Source organism: Nothoprocta perdicaria, unplaced genomic scaffold, assembly GCF_003342845.1.
Source record: "Nothoprocta perdicaria isolate Ctin4 unplaced genomic scaffold, notPer1 scaffold_224, whole genome shotgun sequence".
In the NCBI taxonomy this organism is placed as follows: Eukaryota; Metazoa; Chordata; class Aves; order Tinamiformes; family Tinamidae; genus Nothoprocta; species Nothoprocta perdicaria.
This window is the reverse complement of record NW_020455437.1, coordinates 497902-523799: the sequence shown is the minus strand read 5'-3', so window position 1 is coordinate 523799 and position 25898 is coordinate 497902. Positions and strand designations below refer to the sequence as shown.

Below are 25898 nucleotides of genomic sequence, written 5' to 3'. Positions count from 1 at the left end.
TATATTTCTGTTTCTTTTGAAAGGTTTTATTTGGATAAATTTATAGCTGTGTTCTGTAGATAAATTTGACGATGCAATTGTTTATAAATATACTTTGGAAATTGTTATTTGTTTCATGTTCAGATGTGGTGACATATTTGGAAATATGTTAGTAAGTTCTCTTTGTTACTGTGAAAAGGTGAGATGCTGAGAAAAGCATCACATTTAAATAATGCACATAATTCTCAGAACCAGAAGCAACATCTGAGTGCTAAACTGTTATTTTTCTCACTTTAAAAAGTCCTGTAACTTTAACTGAACTATCCAATGTGTGATCCCTTTCCAGTGAGACRTGAAAATATAGGCAGTTGACCTTTGTATTTTTTAAAACCAGAATCAATTTATTTTACATGTTTAATGGTTATTGGTTGTTTATGAACACACAGGAATACAGAATAGATGTCTAGCACTTTTCTTTATCGTGGCCCATGTTTAGCATATTTTGAATGCATTATCCATACAAATTAGAAATATTTTAATCCATTTGCTACTTGGTGCAAAGTACTGTGTATTTATCTAATTTTTTTTAAAACAGTTGTTTAAAGCATTTGCCTGAACCTAGTAAGCCAAAACATCCCCTAGTTATTTTTTTAGTAATAAAAATAACCTGAGAAAGTTGATATCTGTCTAAAAGCAAAATACCTGAAATTTCAGTAATAGTCACTAGATGATACTAATGATGATAGTAATAAAATTCTTTGGGGCTTTGCTTTTTTTTTGCCTTCTGGGTAAAAGTGGGTATATGAAAGTATATGATACTTTCCTATTTCCTTTTCCTAATTCAGGGTCTATTTTGAAGAAACTTTTGCACACTGGAAACTCTGCCAAGGTATTTCTAGTAGATTTCTTTCAACTTGAATTTCTATAAAGCATATTACTTTACAGATTGCAATATCCATTTTTTGTAGATTGTTACACTTTGAAGATTATTTTACTAAATCACCGCTTAAACTTTTTTTAACCGTAGATCATTCTTTGGACACTTTGCTATTAAAAAAAAATCTGGCAAAGTTATTCATGTGTTTGGACTATTCATATGCTATGACTGAAAGAGTCACTGCTACATAGTGGGGATGACACTACATACCCTGCATTGTCTTAAATATTTGTGTTATTCTCAATTTGTTTTACTATCATTTTCTATAAAATCATTTCCTTGTAGATAAGATGTGAAGGAATCAGACTGTTTCTTCTTTGGCTTCAAGCACTTCAGACTAACTGTGAGGAAGAGCAAATATTAATATTTGCATGCCTTGTGCCTGGTTTTCCACCAATTATGTCCTCAAGGGGTCCCTGTACATTAGATAACGTCATTAGTCCTCCTTCTAATTCACTAGATGGTAAGTAAATTAGAGGAAATTTCAGGTATGCCTTGAGAGAGAAATATTCTGAAATGCTAGGAAAATAATCTAAATTTCACATTGGGGATGCGATATTCATGGCATTTGAAATGTAAATTGCAAATGGGGGAGGATGAACCTAAGATGATTTGCAAGASACTATGTGTTATATTATAGCAGAGGAGTAAGGGTTTGCCACCCACGTTGCACAATATCAGCTGTTGTGTAGGGAACAGTTAAGGCTTCTGTAGAAAGGACTTGCAAGCTACAGTTTCCAAAAATGCCCGCAACAGGAATTGAAATCTGTGGACAATTGAAACGGGGAGAAACGGGGGCAGGCACCAGGGAGGGCTCAGCAGCAGCGACAGGTTAGTACAGGTTCCAATCCCAAGACARGACATGAAGATGGTAAAGAGCAGAGGAATGCGTGGATAAAAGTCYRGGTTTGAGGTGGCAAGGTGAAACCTTCTCCCACCTTACCCTGCAGGGTCCCCCTGGCAAACAGGTATGAGGCCCTGAAGGAGGCAGGGCAGTCGGTGGAGGGTGAGGGATTGGGTCCCTCCCCTCCAGAGGAGGTGCTGCAGTCAGAAAGGCCAACTGCGCAGGTTGTCACCATGGACAGGAGGCAGAATAGGAGGGTTATTGTGGATGATTCCCAGATTCAGGGAACAGAGGGACCGATTGCTAGACCCGACCCCCTCTCCAGAGAGGTCTGTTGTCTTCCTAGGGCCAGGATTAGRGATGTCACCAGACGACTTCCCAGRCTGRTCYGACCCACGGACTATTATCCCTTGATGGTCCTACATGTGGGTGCAGAGGARGCGGCAACGCGTAGCCTGAGGGCAATTAAAAGAGACTTTAGGGAGTTGAGGTGGATGATCAGGGAYGCAGGCGCACAGGTCATCTTCTGTTTGATACTTCCCAGAACTGCTGGCAATACAGAAAGAAATCATAGGGTACAGTCCATTAACATTTGGCTCCGTGGCTGGTGTCATCGCCAGAACTTTGGCTTCTTTGGTAACCGGGAGTCTTACATGGCACCAGGCATGATGGCACCCAGTGGGGTCCATCTTTCTCAAAAGGGGTAGAGGGTCCTGGGGCAGGAGCTAGCTGGGCTCATCATGAGGGCTTTAAACTAGATTCGAGGGGGGAGGGGGGTATCCGTGGGGTGGCAGATGAGATAGTGCCTGATGGCCCGTCACACCATCCACAGCAGTCTAGACCTGTAGCCTGTGAAGGGTCCTCTAGGACTGAAGAGGCCRTAGGGCAAAATAGGAGAACTTCTGAGAGACCACACAGTCAGGCTGCAGCTGTCCTGACAAAGAGGAGAGGCACATTGGGAGCCCCACTCAAATGCCTCTACATAAACGCACGCAGCATGGGSAATAAACAAGAGGAATTGGAGATGCACATGTGGTTACAGGGCCATGATCTCATCGCAATTACTGAGACATGGTGAGACAGCTCCCATGACTGGAATGTGGCTATGGAGGRCTATAGGCTTTTCAGGAGGGACAGGGCAGGAAGGCRAGGTGGYGGAGTTGCTCTTTATGTGAGGGAGCAACTGGAATGCTTAGAGCTCAGCATAGGRGAGRATGGAACRCRAGTAGAGAGCCTGTGGGTGAGGATAAAGGGGCAAGCCAGCAGGGGTGACACAGTGGTAGGAGTTTACTACAGGCCTCCAGACCAGGATGAGGAAGTGGACGAAGCCTTCTACGGGCAGCTGCGGGAAGCCTCCCGATCACAGGCCCTGGTCCTCCTGGGGGACTTCAACCACCCTGATATCTGCTGGGAAAACCAYGTAGCCAGGAACAGACAGTCCAGGAGGTTCCTGCAGAACATTGCAGATAATTTCTTGATGCAGGTTGTTGAGGAGCCAACAAGGGGAGGGGCGCTGCTAGACCTATATACTAACAAACAGAGATGGTCTAGTGGGAAATGTGAGGGTTGGGGGCAGTCTGGGCTGCAGCGACCACGAGATGTTGGAATTCACGATCCTGCGTGGAGGAAGTGGGGCGAGAAGTAGGATAGCTACCCTGGACTTCAAGAGAGCCAGCTTTGACCTCTTCAGGGAGCTCCTTGGAGCAGTCCCCTGGGTCAGGGTCCTAGAAGGAAAGGGAGTCCAGGAGAGCTGGCGCCACTTCCTTCTATACAAGCACCACTTCCTCCAAGCTCAGGATCGGTGTATTCCCACAAAAAAAGTCGAGTAAGTGAGGCAGGAGACCTGTATGGATGGGTAAGGAACTGCTGGGCAAAGTGAACGAGAAAAAAAGGAGTGTACAGCTTGTGGAAGAAGGGACAGGCCACATGGGAGGAATACAGGCACATTGTCAGAGATTGCAGATGCTAAATGAGGAAGGCCAAAGCCTGGGTGGAATTAGAGTTGGCGAGGCAAGTCAGAGACAACAGGAAAGGTTTCTATAAGTATGTCAATAGCAAGAGGAAGATGAGGGAAAATGTTAGTGCACTGCTGAATGGGGAAGGGGCCTTGGTGACGGAGGATGCCGAGAAGGCAGAGTTACTAAATGCCTTCTTTGCCTCTGTCTTTACTGCTAAGACGACCCCCCATGAACTGCAGGGCACAAAKGGAAGAGATGTAAATGGGCTAGAGGAAGACCTTCCACGGGCTGAGAAGGATTGGGTTAGGGATCACTTAGGCAAACTGGCCACTCAAAAATCTATGGGCCCAGATGGGATGCACCCAAGAGTGCTGAGGGAACTGGCCGAGGTTATTGCTCAGCCTCTCTCCATCATCTTTGAGAGGTCCTGGAGAGCAGGGGAGGTGCCTGAGGACTGGAAAAGAGCCAATGTCACTCCAGTCTTCAAAAAGGGCAAGAGGGAGGAGCCGGGCAACTACAGGCCGGTCAGCCTCACCTCCGTCCCTGGAAAGGTGATGGAGCAGTTCATCCTAGAGAGAATCTCCGGGCATATGAAGGAGAAGGTGTTGAGGAGCGGTCAGCATGGATTCACCAAGGGGAAGTCATGTCTGACGAACCTCATAGCCTTCTATGATGGGGTGACAGGCTGGCTGGACGAGGGGAGAGCCGTGGAGGTTGTCTAGCCTGACTTCAGCAAGGCTTTTGACACCGTCTCCCATAATATCCTCATACGGAAGCTCCGGGACAGTGGACTAGATGAGTGCACGGTGYGGTGGATCGAGGGCTGGCTGGATGGCAGAGCTCAGAGGGTGGTGATAAATGGGGCCGAGTCCAGTTGGAGGCCTGTGGCCAGTGGTGTCCCCCAGGGGTCAGTGCTGGGCCCGGTGCTGTTCAATTTGTTCATCAGTGAACTGGACGAGGGCGCTGAGTGCATCCTGAGCAAGTTTGCAGATGACACCAAGCTGGGTGGAGTGGCTGACACTCCAGAAGGCTGTGCTGCCATCCAGAGGGACCTGGACAGGCTGGTGAGTTGGGCAGAGAGGAACCTCATGAGGTTCAATAAGGATAAGTGCAGGGTCCTGCACCTGGGGAGGAATAACCCCAGGCATCAGTACAGATTAGGGGTGGACCTGCTGGAAAGCACCTCCACGGAGAGGGACCTGGGAGTCCTGGTTGACACTAAGTTAACCATGAGTGAGCAGTGTGCCCTCGTGGCCAAGAAGGCCAATGGCATCCTGGCCTGCATCAGGAGGAGTGTTGCCAGCAGGTCAAGGGAGGTGATTCTGCCCCTCTACTCAGCTCTGGTGAGGCCGCACCTGGAGTACTGTGTTCAGTTCTGGGCTCCCCAGTATAGGAAGGACGTGGAGTTTCTGGAGAGGGTCCAGAGAAGAGCAACCAGGATGATTAAGGGAATGGAACATCTCTCGTACGAGGAGAGGCTGAGTGAGCTGGGCCTGTTTTCTCTGGAGAAGAGACGGCTGAGAGGGGATAAGATTAATATGTATAAGTTCAGGAAGGGAGAATGCAGGGAGGAAGGGGACAAGTTGTTTTCAGTGGAGGCCAGCGATAGGACGAGGGGTAATGGCCACAAGCTGGAGCACAGGAAGTTCCGTCTCCAGGTGAGGAGCAACTTCTTTACTGTTAGGGTGACAGAGCAGTGGAACAGGCTGCCCAGGGRGGTTGTGGAGTCTCCTTCTCTGGAGGTCTTCAAAACCCGCCTGCATGCCGCCCTGTGCCACATGCTCTAGGTGTGCCTGCTTGAGCGAGAAGGTTGGATTAGATGATCTCTAGAGGTCCCTTCCAACCTTGAATATTCTGTGAATCTGTGACAATGGYAGAAATACAAATAAGAGTCAGTGAAGGCATTTCTGACCAGTGTGCCCAAACTTGTTCAGTCTAAATAAACCCTAATGAAGCATGAGACACCAGGAGCATGCATGAAGCTTTCCATATCACTATATGGAAGAAGCCTTGGACTTCTCTCTAGATTCAGAAGGCAAAATATATCCCTTTTCAGGCTGTCATGAAAGTCTTGAGAGGATGTACTGCTTAGTCAGCACTGACCTGGTCTGCGTTCTCTGTAAAACATTGCATCCCTGTCTTCATTCAGGAAAGATTTTGAAATGAAATGTGAATGTGTGTTTCTTCTCCAAATGTTATATAAATAAACATAATTCAGATGTATTTGGTTTATCATCACTGTTTTCAGAATTTTATAGATTATTTTCAGTTGTGTAAATGATAGAGGATTTGTATTTCTTAGAGCTGTTGATTTGGCGTAGTTAACCCAGTCCTTCCTTTACAAAATTATATTATCCTCTATTTTTTATAAACATTACTATCAGAGWGWGWGTGTGTGTGTGTGTATAAATATATGTCATGTCTGATGCTGTGTATGAAATGTTATGTATCAGAATTGTTATATAATTATGCCTACTATCTTACATATTTATATATAGATATGTCACATGTTGCATGCTAGGAACTATACAGCTATTCATTCAGATCAGAGGTGTTCCTGTTTCATTATGTTTGCATATGTGAGGGCTTAATGAAGAAARAAAAGAGCTGGTTCCATCCCCAGCTAAATGTTGTGAAACCTGGGGAAATACTGTAAACTTAAACAGTTATTGGAGTTTGGCTTTAAGTGTATTATTCAGTATTCGCAAGGTAATCCTTTTAATTTTAATGCCTTTAATTTTTCTCTGTTTAAGGCATCTTTTTCTTTATATTTTAGCTAAGATCTATCCTGAAGAGATAACCCCACTTTTGCCAGCTGTCTCTGGAGAAAAAATTGCTGAAGACCAAACCTGTTTTTTCCTTCAGTTACTGTTAAAATATATGGTAATTCAGGTGCGATGAAGATATGTTTTTAACTGTTCACGTTTGCAGGAATATAACTGTTAGAAAACTTAGTTTTATACTCTATCTAGACATGTTCTCCAAGAAGMTGTCTTCTGCATTTTGTTTTTGTTTCTAAAAAAGCAATCATCCCAAAGATGTTTCCTGGCAACATTTTTGTTGAAAATTCSTATCACAAATATGAAAAAGTTGAACATTTGTCCAGACTTGTAAACTTAGTATCCATAAAGATCTTCCACAAAGAGTTCCTGTAAATCTCCTGTAGCTACTATGATTCAGCAGCTGTTACTGTGAAGCTGACAAAGTTGAAGTTTAGTTTTACTTTTTACACCGCAGGTGCTAATTACAGAGGAGGATATGAATTTTTGAACTTTCTTCCCAGCAGTAGAATGGTGATTGCTAATTTCCCAGTTGAATTAGCCCAAAGACACTAAACTAATTCCCTAATGAAACTTATAGTAAGCCAAGGAAGTAGACTTGTCTGTTAATTGATCAAGATAGAAAAATAAGAGTGAAAGCTGAGGTAAACTATGACTTTGAGCAGGAAAAGCCTTTGGTTTCTAGAGAGCTCAAAGTTCTCAGATGCTAAAAACAGGTTTTATACTCAGAAAACATAACAAAATTCAGTAATTGTTTCCAAAATTTATATTTGTTTCCCTACCATTTTGTATCATACAGGCAATTGTTGCAGATGTACAGGAATTAAGTACAGTTACATGGGCAGGGTTTTCCTCATGTATTCCTAATTTCTTAATAAGATTTAATGCTTTAATGCCAAAGATATGAAAATACAGGAATCACAGTAACCRTTCCACAATATTAATACTACAATGTGTATTTAATAATTTATGTCTGTAGCTTGGTAGAGTTTAACAAGCTCTGCATGTCTATTTTGCAAAATGAGGAAATTGCCAACTCCATGGCTTTTGAGAAGACTTGAAGAAAGGGTATTTAAAGATCAGAGTAGAAAAAAACCAACAACAAAAAACCCTAAACAGCTCAAGTTTGTGTGTTGTGTATGATATATATATACATGTATATGATATATATGATATAATGTATCTTTTATAAAAGGATGAAGTTTTTTTTCTCTGATATAATTAAACAAGAAAAGCATTTTGTCATCAGCATGGACAGATTCCGAGGATAACACATTAAGGTGTGTTTGGTTTTTGTTCTTTTTGTTTCTCTGTATCCGTGGAAAAGGCGGCAAGCTTGGAGTGGAAGAATAAGGAAAACCAAGATACTGGTTTTAAGTTTCTCTTTACCTTGTTTAGAAAGTACTATCTTCCTCACTTGTTTCCATCTTTTACAAAGCTAACCAACCTATACAAGCCTGTTCTTGGTAAGTAGTGAATTTTATCTTTATAGCTTATTATAGAAGAAGTAATAATGGTGACTATTTTTTGTRGCATCTCTTGTAGCTAGTGGCATGTAGCTCCAGCACTGTTGAATCTTTCTAGATTAACTGCAGTTTTTCTGTAATAGTTGATGAAGCTGCTCCTATTCATTGCTGTGTATGGGTTGTCCTTGTTCTCCTTGCCCATGACTGCATGGCATTTATATTGAGTGAGCAAGGAATGCGTTAGTGTTGATGGGTAATGAGGACAGGATATGCTCTCGTAGAGGGTTTTGAAAATAATGAGTAAAACGCCTGAATGTCAGGGAGTAGCTAATGTAAATAGCATTATTTCGGCTAATAATACTATTGATAAATAGCATTGGTTTTTGTGAAGCAAGGAAGAGAGGAGGAGTGTCGCAGAGGAATTGAAAGGTGGTAGATATGTGGCTGTGGAGGAAAGTGGAAACAGCACTATATTAAGAGCATCTAGAAAGTAGAGTTGTAGGATAAAAGACATTATTTCAGCAATGTTCGTGTTTGGTTTTGACTCTTTTCCCCAGTGTTCTAGTGAACAATATTAAAGAGCTGGTGATTGAATGGGAGCAGTGGAGCTAATATTCACCTCATGTTTTGCAGACGCTTCTTCATCATCCCTCTGTTCCCTTCTCTGACTTAAGTCATGCTCCCCAATATTCCAGAATCTGCAAGAAATTATAGTTTTTCTAAGATGAGCTTTTTTCTTTTCCTCTCCAGATATTCCTGATGTAAGACCAAGACCGGTGTATGTTACTGCAACACGAAACAATGAAAGTATCTACAGCACAAAAATTCCATATATGGCTGCTCGAGTTGTATTTATTAAGTGGCTTGTCACCTTCTTTCTTGAAAAGAAATATGTAACTGCTGTCCAGCATACAAAAAATGGAGGAGAAATGCTCCCTAAAATTATTCAGGTGTGCTCTAAAGCTTACCTCTGTTTTCTTAATATATTTAAACAGAAATTGCACACGATCGCAGCACACTGACAAACGGAAGCAAGAAGGGAATGCTGCCACTAAGTGAATAAATGATGTATTTTACTTTTTTCCCCCTCTTTAGAAGAGAGAATTTTCCAAAAAAAAGTAATCCCTGTTAGTCATATACTAGTGATATTTTCCCACAGCTGTGTGTCCTATAGCCCATTATAATTTTTTCATATATGTATGTGTGTATGTATATAATTTTTCTCAAAGTTTTCTTTAGACTTCCAGAATKTAATCTATAAGCTGTCAAACTTGTGGGCAGTGGAACAGTTTCTCACCAGTTTGGTTTCTCACCAGTAATGGTGCAGAATGTTTATTTTTTTTTCTCTTGATAATAGCTGTTTACAGTGAGATATAACAATGTCTTAATATCAAATTACTGGTAGACATTCTCCAGGATAAGGGATTTTGCAATGAATTTTAAAACGATGCRTTGTTTTCTTTTAAGAGTCTCTAACTTCCTATTAAAGAGCTTAGATCAATGAGATACTTAATATTTTTCTATTGAATCATATGCCTGTATAAAAATGGGATTCACTGTAAAATCATATGGTCAACCTGTGTATTTTAGTGTCATTTTTGAATTTATTCAGCTAAGTGTTCTAAATCTTCATGTTAGGTATAGTGTTCTGCCTATTGAAGGTGCTTTTTTGTAGATTTTAATCTACAAAATCTTTTTTGTAGTATTTTGTCTTTATATGGGAGCAGTTATGAAGCTATTCCAGCAGGTGTAGATTGGAAAGATTTTTTTTCTTTTTGCTCTTTAAGACAGCTGACACCAATTAAAATATCCAAGTTATGGTTCATAAATCTGTGAAGATGCTGCTGCTCCCTCTCCTCTCGGAGGTAAATCCTCCCTCACCTGAGCCCATTTGCAGGGATGATGGTTTTGTGATTCAGAAGCCTATAGCAGTTGTCTGGTCCGGTTTTTCAAACTAAGGTTTGCTTTTCTCCCAGGAGTGACAAGGCAGCTGTTCTGAGGAGAGGAGAAATATCTGAATTACATAAGAGGTCAAAACGTCATCTTCGATGAAGTGCTAGCCGGATAGTTACATTTAGTGACTGGGGCCAATTTTTATCATCTCAAAACAAGCACCAGTACTTCACATTCAGAATATGTATGAGTCCAGCTTTTTGATGTGKTTTATAATGCTATAGTGACTTAATTAGAAGTGTGTTTTCCTCCTTGTAGACTGTGGGTGCTGCAAGCCAGGATAAAGCCACGGAGCTGGAAAGCAGCACGCCCCACGCGAGCGAGCAGGAGAGGAACCACTCGAACAGCAGCACCTTGTCCGACCGGCGCCTCAGCAATTGCAGCCTCTGCAGCATCGAGGAGCAGCATGGCTCCGTCTACGAGATGGTGCAGAGAATCCTCCTCTCCACGCGCGGCTACGTTAACTTCGTTAATGAAGTCTTTCGCCAGGTAAGCTGCRTGAAGCAGCCGTGTGTAGTTGCCCGTTACCTTTATTTTTTTTTAAAGGGAAAGGTATGGCTGTGAGATAGAAGCCTGTGAAGTCTCTTCAGGCAGGGAGACTTGAWGGCAGGGACACGTGCACTGTTTTGTTTTGAAGTCCGTCCTAGGTGGTTGTTTTTTCCCAGGCAGAGGTAAAAGAATTATACATTTGTTTTAGTATAAAGATTCTTATAAATATACTGAATTTAGTAAGCAATGCTAATGAAATTACAAAGATTTCAGGTATGTTTGATGTTGTTAATGATTAATGCTGGTATGTTTACAATTCTAGTTGTTAAAAAATAGACTATTCGGCATTGACTTGGGACTGCATTCCAATATAAGATAAATTACAGATGAAGAAAATGATGGGAACTTTATGCTCATTCTTCTCTAGATAAAAAGAACTCCCAATTCAGTTAAAATACCTAGACATTTTTCTCAACAATAAACATGAGAATCTCTTCAAAGAATATATTGACAGATGAGTAGTTTTACTTGTGCTTCTTTTGGTCAGGTTCTAAGCCTGGAATCCCTTGAAGTAGCAGCCTCCTAGCTCACACAAATTCATAGAGGAGAATGGTCCCAGCCAAGTGAGCATACGGGCTTTGTTTTGGAGTGACTTGGGTGCCACTACTACTTTTTACAAGGTTGATGCATAAAAACATTCCTTGTTCTCTCAAGCACATCCATAGGAAATGTTGTGGTGTGCTGCCCTCTTCTGGTGGGCAGGTTTTTTCCTGGAGGACAGCTGTACTGTTGCCTTGACTTTGGATTGTTCTGCTCTTCTGACTTGGGCGTCCTTAATCACCTGCCAGTGATTTTGAAGACATTTTTCAGGAATTTCACATACAGCAATTGCTGTCGCATATATGAACTTGCTCTTGCCACCCCCTTCAACCTCTGTAGATCGTTAGTTGAAAGATTCTATTTATCTGTTGTATTTCTTACTGACCAGATGAAAGGAAATGYGCTGCCTAAAGGGTTTCCCCCAACCTGAGCAACATTCTGTTTTTGCACTTGAATTGGTTATAGAAAACTATGCTGTGAATGAATACTCTGAAATGAAATGATTTTGAGTTTTGTCCTGTTAATCATTTGAGAACAAGAACTTCAAAGTTGGAATTATCATTTTAATGGAGGGAAATGTGCAGTGCTGCAGTGTGTGAATAGGTTGTTGATTAACTGCAACTTGCTTTAACACAGGTGCAGAGGTAAAAATTAAACTTTTTGTGGGCCCTCATATAATGAGGGTGTATATGTACATACCTATATATACTATTGATACACACATGTATAGTCTCCTTCACTATTGCTATATATACATAAGCATATACACCTACCTGTTTCCTACATATGTTGATTTGTGTTAACTTTTGAATTTAGGCTTTTTTGTTGCCTTCTTCTGATATATCTGCAACACGAAAAGTGATTAAGGTTTATCGGAAATGGATATTGCAAGAGAAACCGGCGTTCATGGAGGAGCCAGATAAAAAGGAAAATGACCAGGACGATGTTTCCAACTTGGAGGATTCATCCGTGCAAACAGATAGCAAACAYGTATAGTACCAGTGCTCTTATGCTATTTGCTTTGCATGGGGTATATTATTTATCTTTTCACTGCATTCAGTAGTTTCTTTAATTGTCAATAGGTAACAATTAACAAAGTGTTTGGAAAAAACAAGGTTAAGAAGTCCTATATTTAAGGTTCAGAAATGCAAGAAGAAACTTAAGTGTTCAGTTCACCTTACTGGCAGCGAGGAAGGATTTCAAATTTGTTTTGAGAAAAACATAGTTTCTTAATTATTTTCTATCTACATAAATACAAAAGCAAGAAYTTAGTATGTGCCGCAGTACTAAATGTTTGTGCTTTGTTATTGCAGTATGTGTGGGTTTGTGTTTATTTTGAGAGGAATATTCAAGAATTTGGAGATATTTACAAACCCTTATATATGAGAATCAAAACTTTGCCTGCGGACACATTAACCTTTGGAAACTAAAGTGTGTGTGTGTATGAGTTTTGCAGCATCATCTTTTTCATATTTTATAAAGAGCCATCTGTAAATGTTGASTTTGACACTGGCACGAAACTATATTAAGCGAAGCTAGGTAAAGAAAGAAGGTTGARTTGTAAAACTAGTAAAAATCATAGGGTTTCCACTGGATTATTTTCGTAGAGGATTTACAGTTTTTACCTGACTTCTAAGATCCAAGTATTAAAACAATGAATGATTTTATGGAATGTAATATATGATATTTTAAAGCAAGATAGTCCTTGAATTTTGCTACAAACCTTTAAACTTCATACATCTCTAAACAAGCAAATGATATATAAATAATAGAATGCCTTCCCAGAATGGATGTGAGCCATAGCAGTTCTCCTTTTGTACCTATCTGCATTGTGTTTTTGACAGCTTGCCTCGGACCATTCAGGCCATAAACGATCATCCAGCTGGGGAAGAACCTATTCCTTCACGAGTGCTGTTAACAGGGGATGCATATTAGAAGATGAAGACAAAAATATTAAAGCTGGCACTCAAGCTGCATTACAGGTGTGATGAAAATTGTATTATCATCATATTTAATGGAACAAAGATAGTGATTTATTCTAGTGTTTTTGACAGTCCTAGTTAAGGTAAAATATTTGTTTTATTCTTATCAGTTTTCTTATACTTCAAGCTTTTCRTAATGTTAGTTTAGCTCTTAGGTGTTTTGGGGAAACACATAGCAAGCTGCCAGTGATGGAGTGCATTTTTATACAGCTTAAGAAAATTATGTTTTAAATACCATCATCTTTACTATCTACTACCGTTCAAATTTAATGACATACATTAGTTCAAACTTGACTGTAGTAATGGAATTCAACATCAGTAAGTTGGCAGAAGGCTTGAAGTTGGCAGAAATTAGCCCCAAAATAATTAAGAAAGCTATGCGGTTGAGTAACTATTAAAATTCTTCTTTTTTTAATTTTGTAGGCAATGTATTCAAGTATTAAATGTATTTCTGTATTAACATAGAGGTCATGGTCAAAGGGTTTGACCAGCGTTCTCACCAGCATCTTCCTTCTGCAAACCACATTTCTGGTCATGCTGAAGACAAATGTGCTCTGCTCTGTGTCTCGTTGGGGCACTCGCGTGCACTCTCCATGGTGCAAAATGGAAGCTCTCGTCCTGTGTGTCTRACACAGACCCTCTTGGCATGTGCAGTTGCCCTGTGAAGACAGTTTGTGTAACTTTTTCTGGTGAAAAATTGGACTGTTGTCAGGAGTGGGGTAGAGGCTGCACTAAGATAAACTTCTCTGGACAACCTTTGACAGAGCTATGATATCCCCCATAATTAGAAACTTTTCCTGCTGGCTAACCTTAACTTCTCAAGCTGCAATTTGTGGCTCTTGTCCCTTTCCTTGGTAACAGAGAATACAGATAACATTATCTCTCTAGTCTTTACTCTTGCCTTTTAAGTACTGTAAGCAGCTTTTATTGAGCGTATACAGATTGTTGGAGGTGTTGATTTTGTTCTTTTGTTTTGTGGGGGTGTCTTTCCTCAAGGAAGGCAAGACTAAGGCACATCTAGATATAAACACCAGTTCCTGACAGATTGAATCTTTCCCAAGATGGATTATTTCACAAAAGTTCATCAGAACTTTTCAATAGAGAACTCTTTGTATTTTTATACTATGTAAACATGATTCTATTAGTATAAATATTTTCGTATTCAAGTTATGCTTTACTCAGGAGCACTGTACTTGCCAGTGTCTAAGCAGACTTGTATCATTGCTGATTATTCAGAGAAAATTAACAAAGGAAATTCTCATATTGTTACAGTTATTACATTGTGTTTAGTGAAATAAAACCATCTATTTCTGCTAAATGAAATGGCTATATATGATGATGTATGGTTTCTTATAAGACCAAACAACTGTAAATTTTCATGCCAGTGGATATGAAGCTCTTATTAACTCTGCATAGTTACTCAAGTACATAGGCTGTAGCAGCTTTAATGAGAAGTCAGTATAGATTGAAAACTGTAAATATAGAATCCACAAACACTTGCTGGGAGTTGTTACCCTCCAGTTGTTGCCCTCCAACATGTGGGGAGCCTTCTGTTATCACTAAAGCAGTTCAGCTGTACTTTGGAAGCAGCAATATCAGAATGCCAGGAGGAATTCTGTTGCTTTCTCTTCACTTACTGAAATATTACTCTACTGGCTTATGTCAAACAAACAAAAAACCCTCAATTTTGATTGAGGAGCTTGATAAAGGTTTTTATGTGCTCTGTGACTGGGGAAAGCCAACTATGTGCAGTTGTTATAAACAATGCCATACAAAGATAAGACTTTTGTGTGTGTATCTCCCTATGTAAATTGAATTTAAATGCCTTTTTTTTAAAGGTATTCTTGACAAACTCTGCGAATGTGTTCTTATTGGAACCATGCCTTGAGGTCCCTGCACTTCTGAAGGAACAAGTTGATGCTTGCAGAGCAGTTCTGAGTATTTTTAGGCGCATGATAATGGAACTATCAATGAATAAAAAAACTTGGTGAGTACATTACTTAAGTAGTAAATTAACATATAAGCTGTGTGGAAGAATTGTTGGTAAGGGAAAAATGATTTACTGCGTTAAACCTAATATTCTTACCCTATTGAACTCATGAGTTTTGCATATATGCTTAAATGAAGTGAAGGTAACTCAAATTCCYGACTTTGTTCAGGTTCACTTTTTAGTTTGTCTTGCTGCTTTTTGGCTTTGAAGTTCCTGTGTTTTCATTCTTGATGTTGCCTTTTCAAAAATTAGCTTTTATGACCGCAAGTAACTAATGTTCTGCAAATGATCGGTAGAGTGTAAGCTTGTCAAAGAATTGAGTGTTATTGGTACCTGAAAATTACAAGTATAACTAATAAAATGTGAGCAAAAAGTGCCTTTTTGTTTTGTTACCAGGGAACAGATGTTACAGATACTCCTCAGAATTACAGAAGCTGTGATGCAGAAGCCAAGGGAGAGCCAAATGAAGGATACATTTGCCCAGAGCATGTCAGGATTACTTTTCCGAGTGAGTAATTTTCTTGTGATGCTAATTTTTCTATGGAAAGGGATTTCTTATGAATTTTTATTATCATTAGTTTTAGTTTAATTTCAATTTGCCCAATATTATGAAAGTTATTTGTAAAACATGATATACTATGTTTTTTAGTAATATCAGTATTAATTTTTAACCTTCTACTAACAGAAGATGACTGCTTCCAAAATGAAGCAAGCAGTTAATTGATGAAAAATATCCATGTGTTATTTCAGGACTCAGCACTCCCCCTTGTCCCAGTTTTGATGTGAAGATCAACACCAAAAAGCAGATATAACAGTTGCACTACCTCACTTTAAACTTAATGCTTTATTTCCAGTTGCCTTCAGGGAGAGTTGATCTCAGTTTACTTTATAAGAGCATAGGAGAGTTAGTCTTTATTGAACTTGAACTGAACACGTTCATTTGGATCAGTAACTTGTTCTTCAAAGCATGCATGAAAAAAAGTAAAATGAAGAGTTTATGCAATGAAGAACTGCAGTAAGAGAATACATATGTAAGGCACCTAAGTAAATGACCCTTTGTAAAACTGAGAGTATGAGGAAAGAGGCCCTAGATCACATAGACAAAAATGAATTTTCTTTTTTTGTCTATCTTACTAGTATTGCCATGTAGCATAATTAAATTCCTCTTAATGAACACTTTACTCATCTTTAGGACTGTGCATTTACTGACAAGTTCATATGGATTATCATCAGCTTATGTTTATATATATTATGTCAGTGTTAGGTACAATATATCATGTCAATATTGGGAAAGGAAAAAAAGGACTTTTAGTATTAGAACACTCAAAGCTCCACTCAGTTGTTGCATATTCCAGTTACAGGCTGATGCCTTGAGTTCATCTTGGCAGTGATGGCCGTGCTCTCATTTCTTCCTCTTCCCTCAGACTCTCATTGTTGCTTGGATCAGAGCAAATCTGAGCGTTTATATTTCCCGGGAGCTCTGGGATGAGTTGCTTGGTGTCCTGTCGTCCCTCACGGCCTGGGAGGAGCTCATCAGTGAATGGGCCAACATCATGGATTCCCTGACCGCGGTGTTGGCGAGGACGGTGTATGGGGTCGAAATGACCAACTTACCCCTGGATAAGCTGAGTGAGCAAAAAGAAAAAAAGCAGAGRGGAAAAGGTCAGTCTCTTTTTTTTCAGTGCTATTTATATCAAACAAGCTAAATAAGATGAAAAAAATGAAAAGAAAATTTCTTTTAATCTAACATGAATACCCATCATCAGTTATAAGACTCTTTTTAAGCAGAGGTGAAATRTTTTGATTTTTGTTCTCCTCCCACCTTGTGGGAGGAAAGGGAATAAGTGTCAATAAAACTGCCTATTCCGTTTTTAGTAGGAGCTCAAGATCATTCTTTTGTGTAGCGGGACTGAAACATTTACTGTGCTGTAGCCTGGCATAGTCATCAACACTAAATTTTTTCAAAATACTTTTCATAGTATTTGAACTATATTTATGTGTCCTTTTACAATTGGCATACCAAGTTGAAATGGACCAAAAATTAATATTTTACATTTCTACTTGCTTAAAAGTCTCTTCATACTGTGGAAAAGTGTGTGTCAAAGCACCTAATAATGGAGATTTATTTTTTCTTTCCACCAAAGGTGGAATTTTGGAACCTCAAAAGACAGCTGTAGTGGGAAGATCTTTTTCGTTAAGCTGGAAAAGCCACCCTGAAGTTGTGGAGCCCATGAGATTCAGAAGTGCTACCACCTCTGGAGCACCAGGAGTTGAGAAAGCAAGAAATATGGTTCGCCAGAGAGCAACAGGTTAGACCCTAACAGAAGTGAAATACTTTTGTCCCCCAAATTCCTGTAACACTTAAGTTCTAAATCTGCATTTGGGTGCTTCTGAAAACAGTGCAGTGTATTTAAATGTCTAAACAGAGACTTCACACACATTCTGGAAAATACCTTTTTTTTAATACATTACAAATTCATTACAAGGTAGTCATGTGTGAGTTAGAGGTTTTGTGAAAAAATGTGCTTCAGTTTCTATTTTTCATCTATCCATAAAACATGATGTTTTTAACATCATTGAAATTACATAGCTTTTGAACTTTCATATAATGAGCTATCTGCCATGACTTAAAGGTGAACCAGGTGAACTAGGTATCTAAAAAAAAAATACTTTCATCCTCTTAGTTAATTTGCCTTATTCATCCTCTCATACTCCATTTATTTGTTAGGTGGTTTATATAGCTCCTCAATTTCCNTTTTTTTTTTTTTTGTCCTCTTCTGGAAAGAAAGAAGAAAGCATAAGGGGAAAAAAGGAGAGAGGGGAAACAGGAGTGAGGAGTGGTGAGGTATGTCTGAGTCCCCAGCTGTTGAAAGGACACCAGATTTTTCAAGCATTTCAGCAGCCTGAATTTGATCTGTTCTCATTTTCCGTGAGTGTGTGTCTGTGGTCCCTGGTCAATGGGCTATGGAATAAAACCCTCAAGAGAACTCCTGCCCATTTCCCAATAGATGTTTTGCTGCACAGCTTCCTTTCTTGTTCATAACAGGTCAGCAGTGCCACTTGCCAGAAAAATTTGAAGGGGATTCGGCGTGTTCTTGGAGCCAAAAGCTTTAGAACAAAACCATGGTCTTCAGTTTAGATCACAAAATGTTCTGACTGTAGAAATTCTGTATTGGTTCATTCTTCCTGTCATTTCACTCAGAACTTTTGTGTTTATTGATGTCCCAGTAGAAGTGTTGCTGGAGCATTCCAACTCCTTTTTCCTTCTGCTGCAGCATTTCTCTTGCAGATCTGTCACCAGAGCAGTAAAAAGAACTTGGAAATACTGATCAACAAGGACTTTTCTTGCTAATGCACATTCAGATTAAAGCCATGTCTGTCTTTTCGGTGGAAGAAGTTTATGTAGTAGGGAGCCCTCTAGGTCTTCAGCTAGAAGAATGAACTTTGTGTGTAAAAAGCCGCTGATTTCATTTCCTGYCTCAAGATCATAAGGGAATAGAAGTGTTCTGGCCTTCATGTGTGATTTTTGCCTGTCAGTGGCTCCAAAATGAATAGGTAGAAAAATACTATTTACCTATGCAGACATCGCAAATAATTCAGCTGTATATAACATATATTTTTCTTTCTAGGAATAGCTTAATAGCTTAGAGTCCAGAGATGTCACTTGATAGAACTAAACACAGTAGACCTTGAAGTGAAAACCAACATGAGGGCTATTCATGGAAGAACCTTTGCTTTGCAGAACGGAAGTTTTGGAAAAATACCTCCCCTACTGGAAGCATTTTGCCCCCAAGACCTTTTCCCTCAATTTAATTAAATTATTAAAATATTAACTAAATAAAAGGAGGGGAGCAGCATACAAATGGGTGCCTGCTGCTTTCTTTTGATGTGTACTCAGGTGCACTGAAAGCTGACATGCAACATTATGAACATGTAAGATCTTGCAGCTTTCCATTTGGTGTTTTATAACTGTGCATGTCATATGAGTGCAAGGAAATAGAGCAAATACAAAAGCACTCCTAAGTGTCGCTCAGGCATCATGATGCTCCCAAAGCATCAGCTGCTAAAAACTGTAGGTTGAGCCTATAAGAAAAGATACGTTGGGCTTTACATGAAGATGTAGGACATAAAGTTGGAAATRCTTTTAAGATAACTTTCCTTACAGAGGCAGTCTTTCATTCAATATTAATTTGATGTTTCTCCTCAAATTACTTGAATTTAATGTTTTGTTCAGCAGTGGAAATTCATTTGCCTAACCCCTATCTGAATAACTCTTGCTTCCTTCCACCCCTGATTCTCCCCATGTCAGTGTTGATGCTGTGGTGAATAAGAACAGAGGCTGTACAGCAAATCAGGTGTTTCTTGCCCAACGACTTTCTGTTGGAGGCTTCTCTTAGCTCAACATGACTTTCGGTAGTATAGTTGATGGGAAACTAATGTTTTTTTTTCTAAAGGAGACTTTAAATTTTAAGCGATGAGATACCAAGCTTTTCAATTTTAATGATGCCAACCAGTGTCCAGAGTGGGAGTCACTTGGGAAGATGTTTTTCTAGAGGCCCGAGGTAGCACTTGGTAGAAGGGCTACCTGCAGGTTCTGCAGGAGAGCTTTTACCTTTCTCTTGTACATGATGAGAGAAGCTGACAACAGAAGAACAATGGATACAAAATATAACATTTTGCTATCTTAAGTGTGGTGTGTGTATATATACAGATATTTCTGTTTCTCGTTGTACAGAAGTGCAAAGGGTCAGCATTATTTTGAGTGTTGTTATTAGCAAGGGAAAAGAAATAAGTCTAACACAAGAACTTGCTCCTTTCTCTACCCCCTTGCTGTTTCTAGTGGAAAGAGTTCCCTATTTTGTTTCCTTTTGAATCCTTGGCTATGAATTTGTCCCTGAAGCTTTGTGTGTGCAGAGGAGTAAATCGGAGCCGTTTGTTGCAATGGCAAATGATGAAGATGCAGTTTTGTGCATAGGAGTGGTCTCTTCCTGCATCTCCAAATTATTTGTACTTGTATTTTCTTGTAAGCTAATATAACCATATTATGACTGCATGGTTCAGTTGTGAGGTAAAATACGGTGGAGGAAAGTCAATTTTTAAATGATCTTCTCGCATGAATACTGGAAACACCAGTTACAGGCAGTTCATATTTTAAGCCCTCCATTTTAACTTTCACAAGAAGTATATAAATGATATACACAAACAGTCACACATGTACTATATCAAATATGCTATTTGGACTACTGAATGTTCTTTAGATGATCAGTTTTTCAAATGATAAATAGAATATCACCCGTAACTGTGAAAGATCTTTTTCTGTGATTAAAGATACGGGAGCTAAGAAATAGTGTTGCTCTTTGAATATAAGCGGTTCTTCAAATATCATTCCCTTCCTTCATTTAACATTTATCTTGCCCAGTAGGTTTCATACAGACATCATATTTATAACTTATATGATAATGAAGTTCTACAGAGRAAGATTCAGGTTTTAGGAGAAGGACAGTTGCAAACCTTTGAGGATGTAATTTGGGATGAATGAGGAAAAAACAATGAGTATTCGAGATAATCTAARGGAAGCTTTTAAGAGGGGAAAGCACAATAGCAGAAAGACCAGAGGTGAATGGTTCTACAGGATCTCAAAGAGAACTGTAATAATTCCATCCAAAGATGGAATGGAAACTTAGTTGCCRTAGTTGAAAGTAAGTGGTGGGATCCAGCCTATGAGGGGAGTTGGAAGCTTTGCCATTCTTGGTCTCTGTTCCCTAGCRTGACTCTTGAGAACTGCTTGGAAGATGCAAATTGGAGAGGGTAGCGACCCCCTGGCTTCCAGTTCTACCCCATAGCACCCAACTAGTGATGGTTGATTACGTGGCAAAGTAGTCAACTCTTCAGGCAAGCACCGCACCTTGTGTGCCATGGCATTTGCTAAGACTGCTTTCCACCTAACAGATTKGGTGTTTTTCAAAGAGAAAAATGGCTAACGTTTTGCATTCAAACTGTATCACTTCCGTGGTGACTTGAGAGCTGCCATCTTCTCAGTGATACCTCCATCCCTTTCATCATCTGGAAAGGAATACATGGGACATTAAAAGCAGGAGCCTGTCTGATAATCTGGTTGTGTGAGATCTCAGGAGCATGTTGACAACTGTACTGAAAGCAGGGTCAGCTCTGAGGTTAGACCAGGTTACTCAGGGTTTCCCTCAGTCTTGGAGCTGAGATGTCCCTAGCAAAGACGAGTGACTGTAGTGGGTTTTTAGATTTTGCTTTTTCTGTCTCAGTAAATTTGTATGCCCCRTCTCTTTCTCCAGTCCCCCTGTCTCAAGCAGCCATTCTGAACAAGACCTGATAATAAGAGAAATTCTGGTACAAGAGACTTTCACTTGGTGTGTTCAGAGAGAGCTTCTCCCTACTTTTCCTCCCACAGAAATGCCCTGGAATCCCGTTAACTCAAGGAATGAATAAGCTCTAGGATCCTAGAATAAAGAAGGGCACAAGAGAGCTGGTTAGTACTGAAGCTGTTACTTCCTCTGGGTAAGAAGTCAGGCAAAGGGGACAGGAGACCTGTGTGCATCAGCAAGGAGCTCCTGGCAAAATGCAGGATGTGAAGAAAGGAGCAGGCTGCTTGGGAGGAGTACGGGAATGTGGCAGAGGATGCAGAGCTGTGTCCAGGAAGGCTGAGGCACCGTTGGTATTAAATCTGGCAAGGGTTGTCAGGGCCAACAAGGACTTCTACAAATGGAAGACTAGGGAGCATGTGGGTGCAGTGTGAAGGAGCAGGCGCCCACGAAGCAGGTACTGATGCTGCCTTCACTTTGTCTTTAGTCTAAAAGTCTAGTYATCTTTAGTTATCTGAGCTTTTTAGCATCCTCAGCAGCTGTAAACTCAACGCAGACCACCCTGCTGCCAGTACAGCCCTGGGCTGTTGGGCCTTACCCTGGCACCAGTGCCAATTTAAAGGAAGTGTCAGCGGCCATAAACAGGGTCAGCTTTGAAGGATCTCAGCTGTCTTCAGTCCAAGAAAACATTTTCCTCCAATATCTCATGAGAAAGACAGCATGTTACATCATACATTAAGTCTTCTGGTTGCCCTCAAACAAGAGTCCTTATTGAGTTACTGGAKTTAGGCTTATACTCAACTTATGGAGCCTTTGGCTTTTGATACCCTTAGGATATAACCCGTTTAACAAACATGGTCTCTCTTTCACCTCCTTTTTCAAAAGTKAGGCTGATTCCCTCAGTACTTGATCGATCCATGAAATCAAGGGCAGAAAACATCAGGTTTTCTGTGTCTCTTGACATAATAAGACTGGTACCTATGTGTGTATGACAGATAATACATTTTCTGGGGTTAAAAGCTTATGCTTTTACTGAGGAAACTGGTAAAGCAACAGGCTGTGGCTTTATATATTCAGATGTGAGCGTCCTGAAATGTCATTTAGATATTTCATGGGGAGATCCGTTCTGTATCTACCATCATCTACATTTCKGTGTATGAAGTATAGTGAGAGATGCTGAATTGCTGTGGGAAGGGAATGTTCTTTTTTACCTGCTAAATTGGTTAGCAACATCTTCCACAGTTGTAGCTTTCCCAAACGGTTTCACGGCCAAAGGAGAAGTGATGCTTGAATCTCTGATACATGAACCTGTGTAGCCCGTGCACAGAGCTTGCTCATTAGTGTAGCTGCTCATCATGCATTCTGTGGCGTGTGAGTTTGTCATGAGCCTCTCTTGGCAGAAGATGTAGTTCTGGAGTATCTTAAAATACCGAACTTCCAAAGGGAAGACACGAAACAAATTCTAGGCATTACAGCAGAAAGGACGTAGAATAAGAACTTTTCAGTTCTTCAGTTTAACACATGTGCTGCTATAACTACTTCTTCGGTTATTTTCAAATACAGTACAAACAGAAGCAGGTAAGTCAAGCTACCCAGGAGGCAGCAATCATCTGCCAAAATAAAATTTCTCCGTGTTGTGGAATTCTTGTATTTCAGAAATTGGTCATGATTGTAGGACTCGGTGTGGGATATGGTTTTACATTATTAAACTTTATAGGAAGTATTTCTGTATTTAACGATGTAAGATTTTGCTTTTCAAAAAGCGTTGTGTTTCATGATATAGCATTCAAATAATTTTTTTCTTCATGTATTTCACTACTACTTTGATGTAACTATTGCTTTATTTTCTCTCCTGGAAGCGAAGCGAAGCCAGTCTATCAGCAACTGTGCTCATCTCTATGAGGCTTTACCAGCCACTAAAAGTGTCCCCCTTCTGCTTCACACTGTGAGCTCTCTCTTACCTGGTATCTCTTACACTTCTTGCTCTCACAGGCTGTCAGGTACTGTACATTAAAGTCATCTTGTTTATAAATATTTCTTTGTTGTCTGTCTACTTTTTTTTCTGTCCAGTTAATTCTTTTTTAGTAGYGAGGAATAAGATATTTTACTTTGGTTCTCTGTCTTAAACCTATGCCAAATCGGTTGTTAAGCAGTTCTGGTATGAGATGGTTCAATTATAACAAGCAGGTAAAGAGTTTAGTAAAGAGCTCTTTAGTAAAGAGAGAGCATATCTGGTCTTTTTTCGAATTTACTAAGGGCAGTAAAATATTGTTACTTTTTCAGTCTCTGTCACAATCAGGTTTTACAAATCAGTGCTTATGAATGTGGGGTTTTACTTTTGCTTCTAAAGAATTTTTTTCTGGAGTTACTGTTTCCAGAAATAAATCTAAAAGCTTTGTCTGTGCCGCTTTTTTCTTAGAGTTTGATTTCTCTCAGTGTTTCTAATGCTGCAACAGTTCAGATTTTTTTCATTTTAACATTAAAGATTGCTGTGAATTGCATTGTTTACACTTGTATTTCCTAGTAGCTAAACTTAAATTTAGTTTTCTCTGTTAAGAAATAACATTTTTCTCCATGGTTTGTTTTTCAATAATTTGATTCCTTATAARTTTCAAAGTAGTTGTTTAAATTTTAATACAGTGTAAAACAAATATACTAAAAGGTAGGAACACAAAAGCAGGTCAGTCATCCACATGTGGATGCTTTGGTGGTTATTTATATCGAAGAGGAAGTATGTTYGCTCAGCAAAGTGTAGGAGAGTGGCTATTTTCCTGCCTTTAGTCTTATGAAACTTGCTGTGTGATAAAGCTAAAAGAGACCCTAGTTTACAACGTCAGACTGAAAATCTCTATCCATGCCCAGAGGTGGATGTGAAGAAGGTCGAGGTAATGGCCTTAGAGCACTGCTCCCTTTTAGGGCTTCAGTCCCCTTGCCTAACTAAGACTTGTAGGTGCAAGTAGTGAATTTTCTCCATGCTGGTAGGCGATTTTCTTGGGTTCTGGAGTGTTGACTCCRTTGGTGGTATAGATTGAATGAATTCCACAACTGTCTTCCTCCAAGCTGTTGCTTCAGTCTATGTCTGTTCTTGCTGATTCCTGACAATTCCTTTACAGTTTTAGCCTGAACATGAGTTCAGATGAATGGTTGTGTGTAGATGGGCAGTACCTCTTCAAACCCTACTTCTTAACGTAAATTGATTGAAATGTTAATTATTGAGGTTGGTTCAGATGAAAGGTAATTCCGTTYTGCTCAAAGTGAAGAGGCTGTGGTATCTCTGAACTGCGCATTGGAAGATGGGGCSGGAAGGGGTTTCGGAAGGTCCCTGCTGCTCACGCTGGGCTCGGCTGCCGGATGACGCTGTGATTTTGGGGCCTCCTGCACTTGGCCTGGGGCATCTTCCAAGGCTGGAGAGTGGGGGTGCCCCGGGCAAGCCCTTCCAGAGCTTCACCCCTCCTGGGGAAAGGCTCTTCCTTTCACCCACGTGGACCTTSTCCGGCAGCAGTTCCTGCCAGTTGCCAACCAGTGTTTGTAGCCTGGCAGCGCCTTGTCCGGCAGGCGTAGCAGAGAAGAGGGAAGCACCCGTTGCTGCCCCTGGCAGGCTGCAACCAGCACAGAAACCCTGTGCAGGCTTCCAGAGATGCCCCCTGCAGATAGAGGGGCAAATGACTCGCATAAGAAGCCACAGGGACTTGTATTTCTTGTCATGAGCTGCGTTTGCTGCTCTGTGGGGAAGAACTGGCAGTTGGCTGGAGCGTGGTAGCTGGTGCTAGCTAGTATCRTGGCCAGAACTAGCAATGCCAGCGCTGCCCCCAAACGTGCTGGGTTTGTTCCTGGGCGTTTGCCCCTGTGAGAGGCCTTTCTAAACGTGTCTTCCTAGCCAATGCCTAAAGTTCCTATTGCTCCTTCACCAGTATATCCATGTACACTTTCTCCCTTCAGTTTTCCTACCTCTCCTCTGACTCCGGTAAGTACACAGTAGGATTTGGGCAAACTGAGTCAGATCACTTTCTTTTTTTCTGTGAATGGATAGAGGAGAAATAAAGAGCAGAAATAAAAACGATGTCATAATCCAGTTGTAGGGATCTGTTCAATCCTGGGTTTGCTAATAATGTCATGTTTTTCCTGTGATCTAGGAGATGGACTTTACTGGGATTTTTCATAGTTTTGGGGTGAAAATATGCATAAAACTGGAATGCATTTTTTGCCTTTTAATATACTCTAGGATGGCAGGTTTCTTTTTTGAAATGCTAATACGTATTCTGTCTTCAGTAAATAGCTCCTCATAAATTAGTACCCGCAGCAATTGAAGCAAAGCATTTGCTATCTGGAATATGAATCCAAATTGCTGTTAAGCTGTAGCAGTTGCCTCAAAGCATCTCCAATGTAAAGTGTTCATTGGTACCTTGATGCTGCTATTTTAGCCTTTTGTAACTCAGGTACCATSTTCTGAGGGTGCATGTAGGGGTTCAGCAAAACTCCAGAGCCTGTCTGTTCTTTCCAACCCCAGGAGGTTAAATGTGATCACAGAATCACAGAATATTTAAGGTTGGAAGGGACCTCTACAGATCATCTAGTCCAACCTTCC

General features: G+C 40.3%; 1 protein-coding gene and 1 long non-coding RNA gene across 2 annotated transcripts in view; both read left to right on the top strand.

Moving 5' to 3' along the window:
* Nucleotides 1–25898, top strand: part of RALGAPA2 (Ral GTPase activating protein catalytic alpha subunit 2) — a 125960-nt gene that overhangs the window by 19600 nt on the left and 80462 nt on the right. Inside the window, exons 5-16 of the mRNA XM_026039246.1 lie at nucleotides 825–868; nucleotides 1202–1379; nucleotides 6495–6610; nucleotides 7826–7964; nucleotides 8715–8914; nucleotides 10176–10406; nucleotides 11823–11996; nucleotides 12851–12988; nucleotides 14827–14975; nucleotides 15375–15486; nucleotides 16403–16640; nucleotides 17123–17287. Of these exons, the coding sequence (XP_025895031.1) occupies nucleotides 825–868; nucleotides 1202–1379; nucleotides 6495–6610; nucleotides 7826–7964; nucleotides 8715–8914; nucleotides 10176–10406; nucleotides 11823–11996; nucleotides 12851–12988; nucleotides 14827–14975; nucleotides 15375–15486; nucleotides 16403–16640; nucleotides 17123–17287 (1884 nt within the window). The remainder of the gene's footprint in view (nucleotides 1–824; nucleotides 869–1201; nucleotides 1380–6494; nucleotides 6611–7825; nucleotides 7965–8714; nucleotides 8915–10175; nucleotides 10407–11822; nucleotides 11997–12850; nucleotides 12989–14826; nucleotides 14976–15374; nucleotides 15487–16402; nucleotides 16641–17122; nucleotides 17288–25898) is intronic.
* LOC112947217 lies at nucleotides 17792–20023 on the top strand. The gene is made up of 2 exons (XR_003249369.1): nucleotides 17792–17823; nucleotides 18025–20023. It is a non-coding gene; the product is annotated as an uncharacterized LOC112947217 (long non-coding RNA).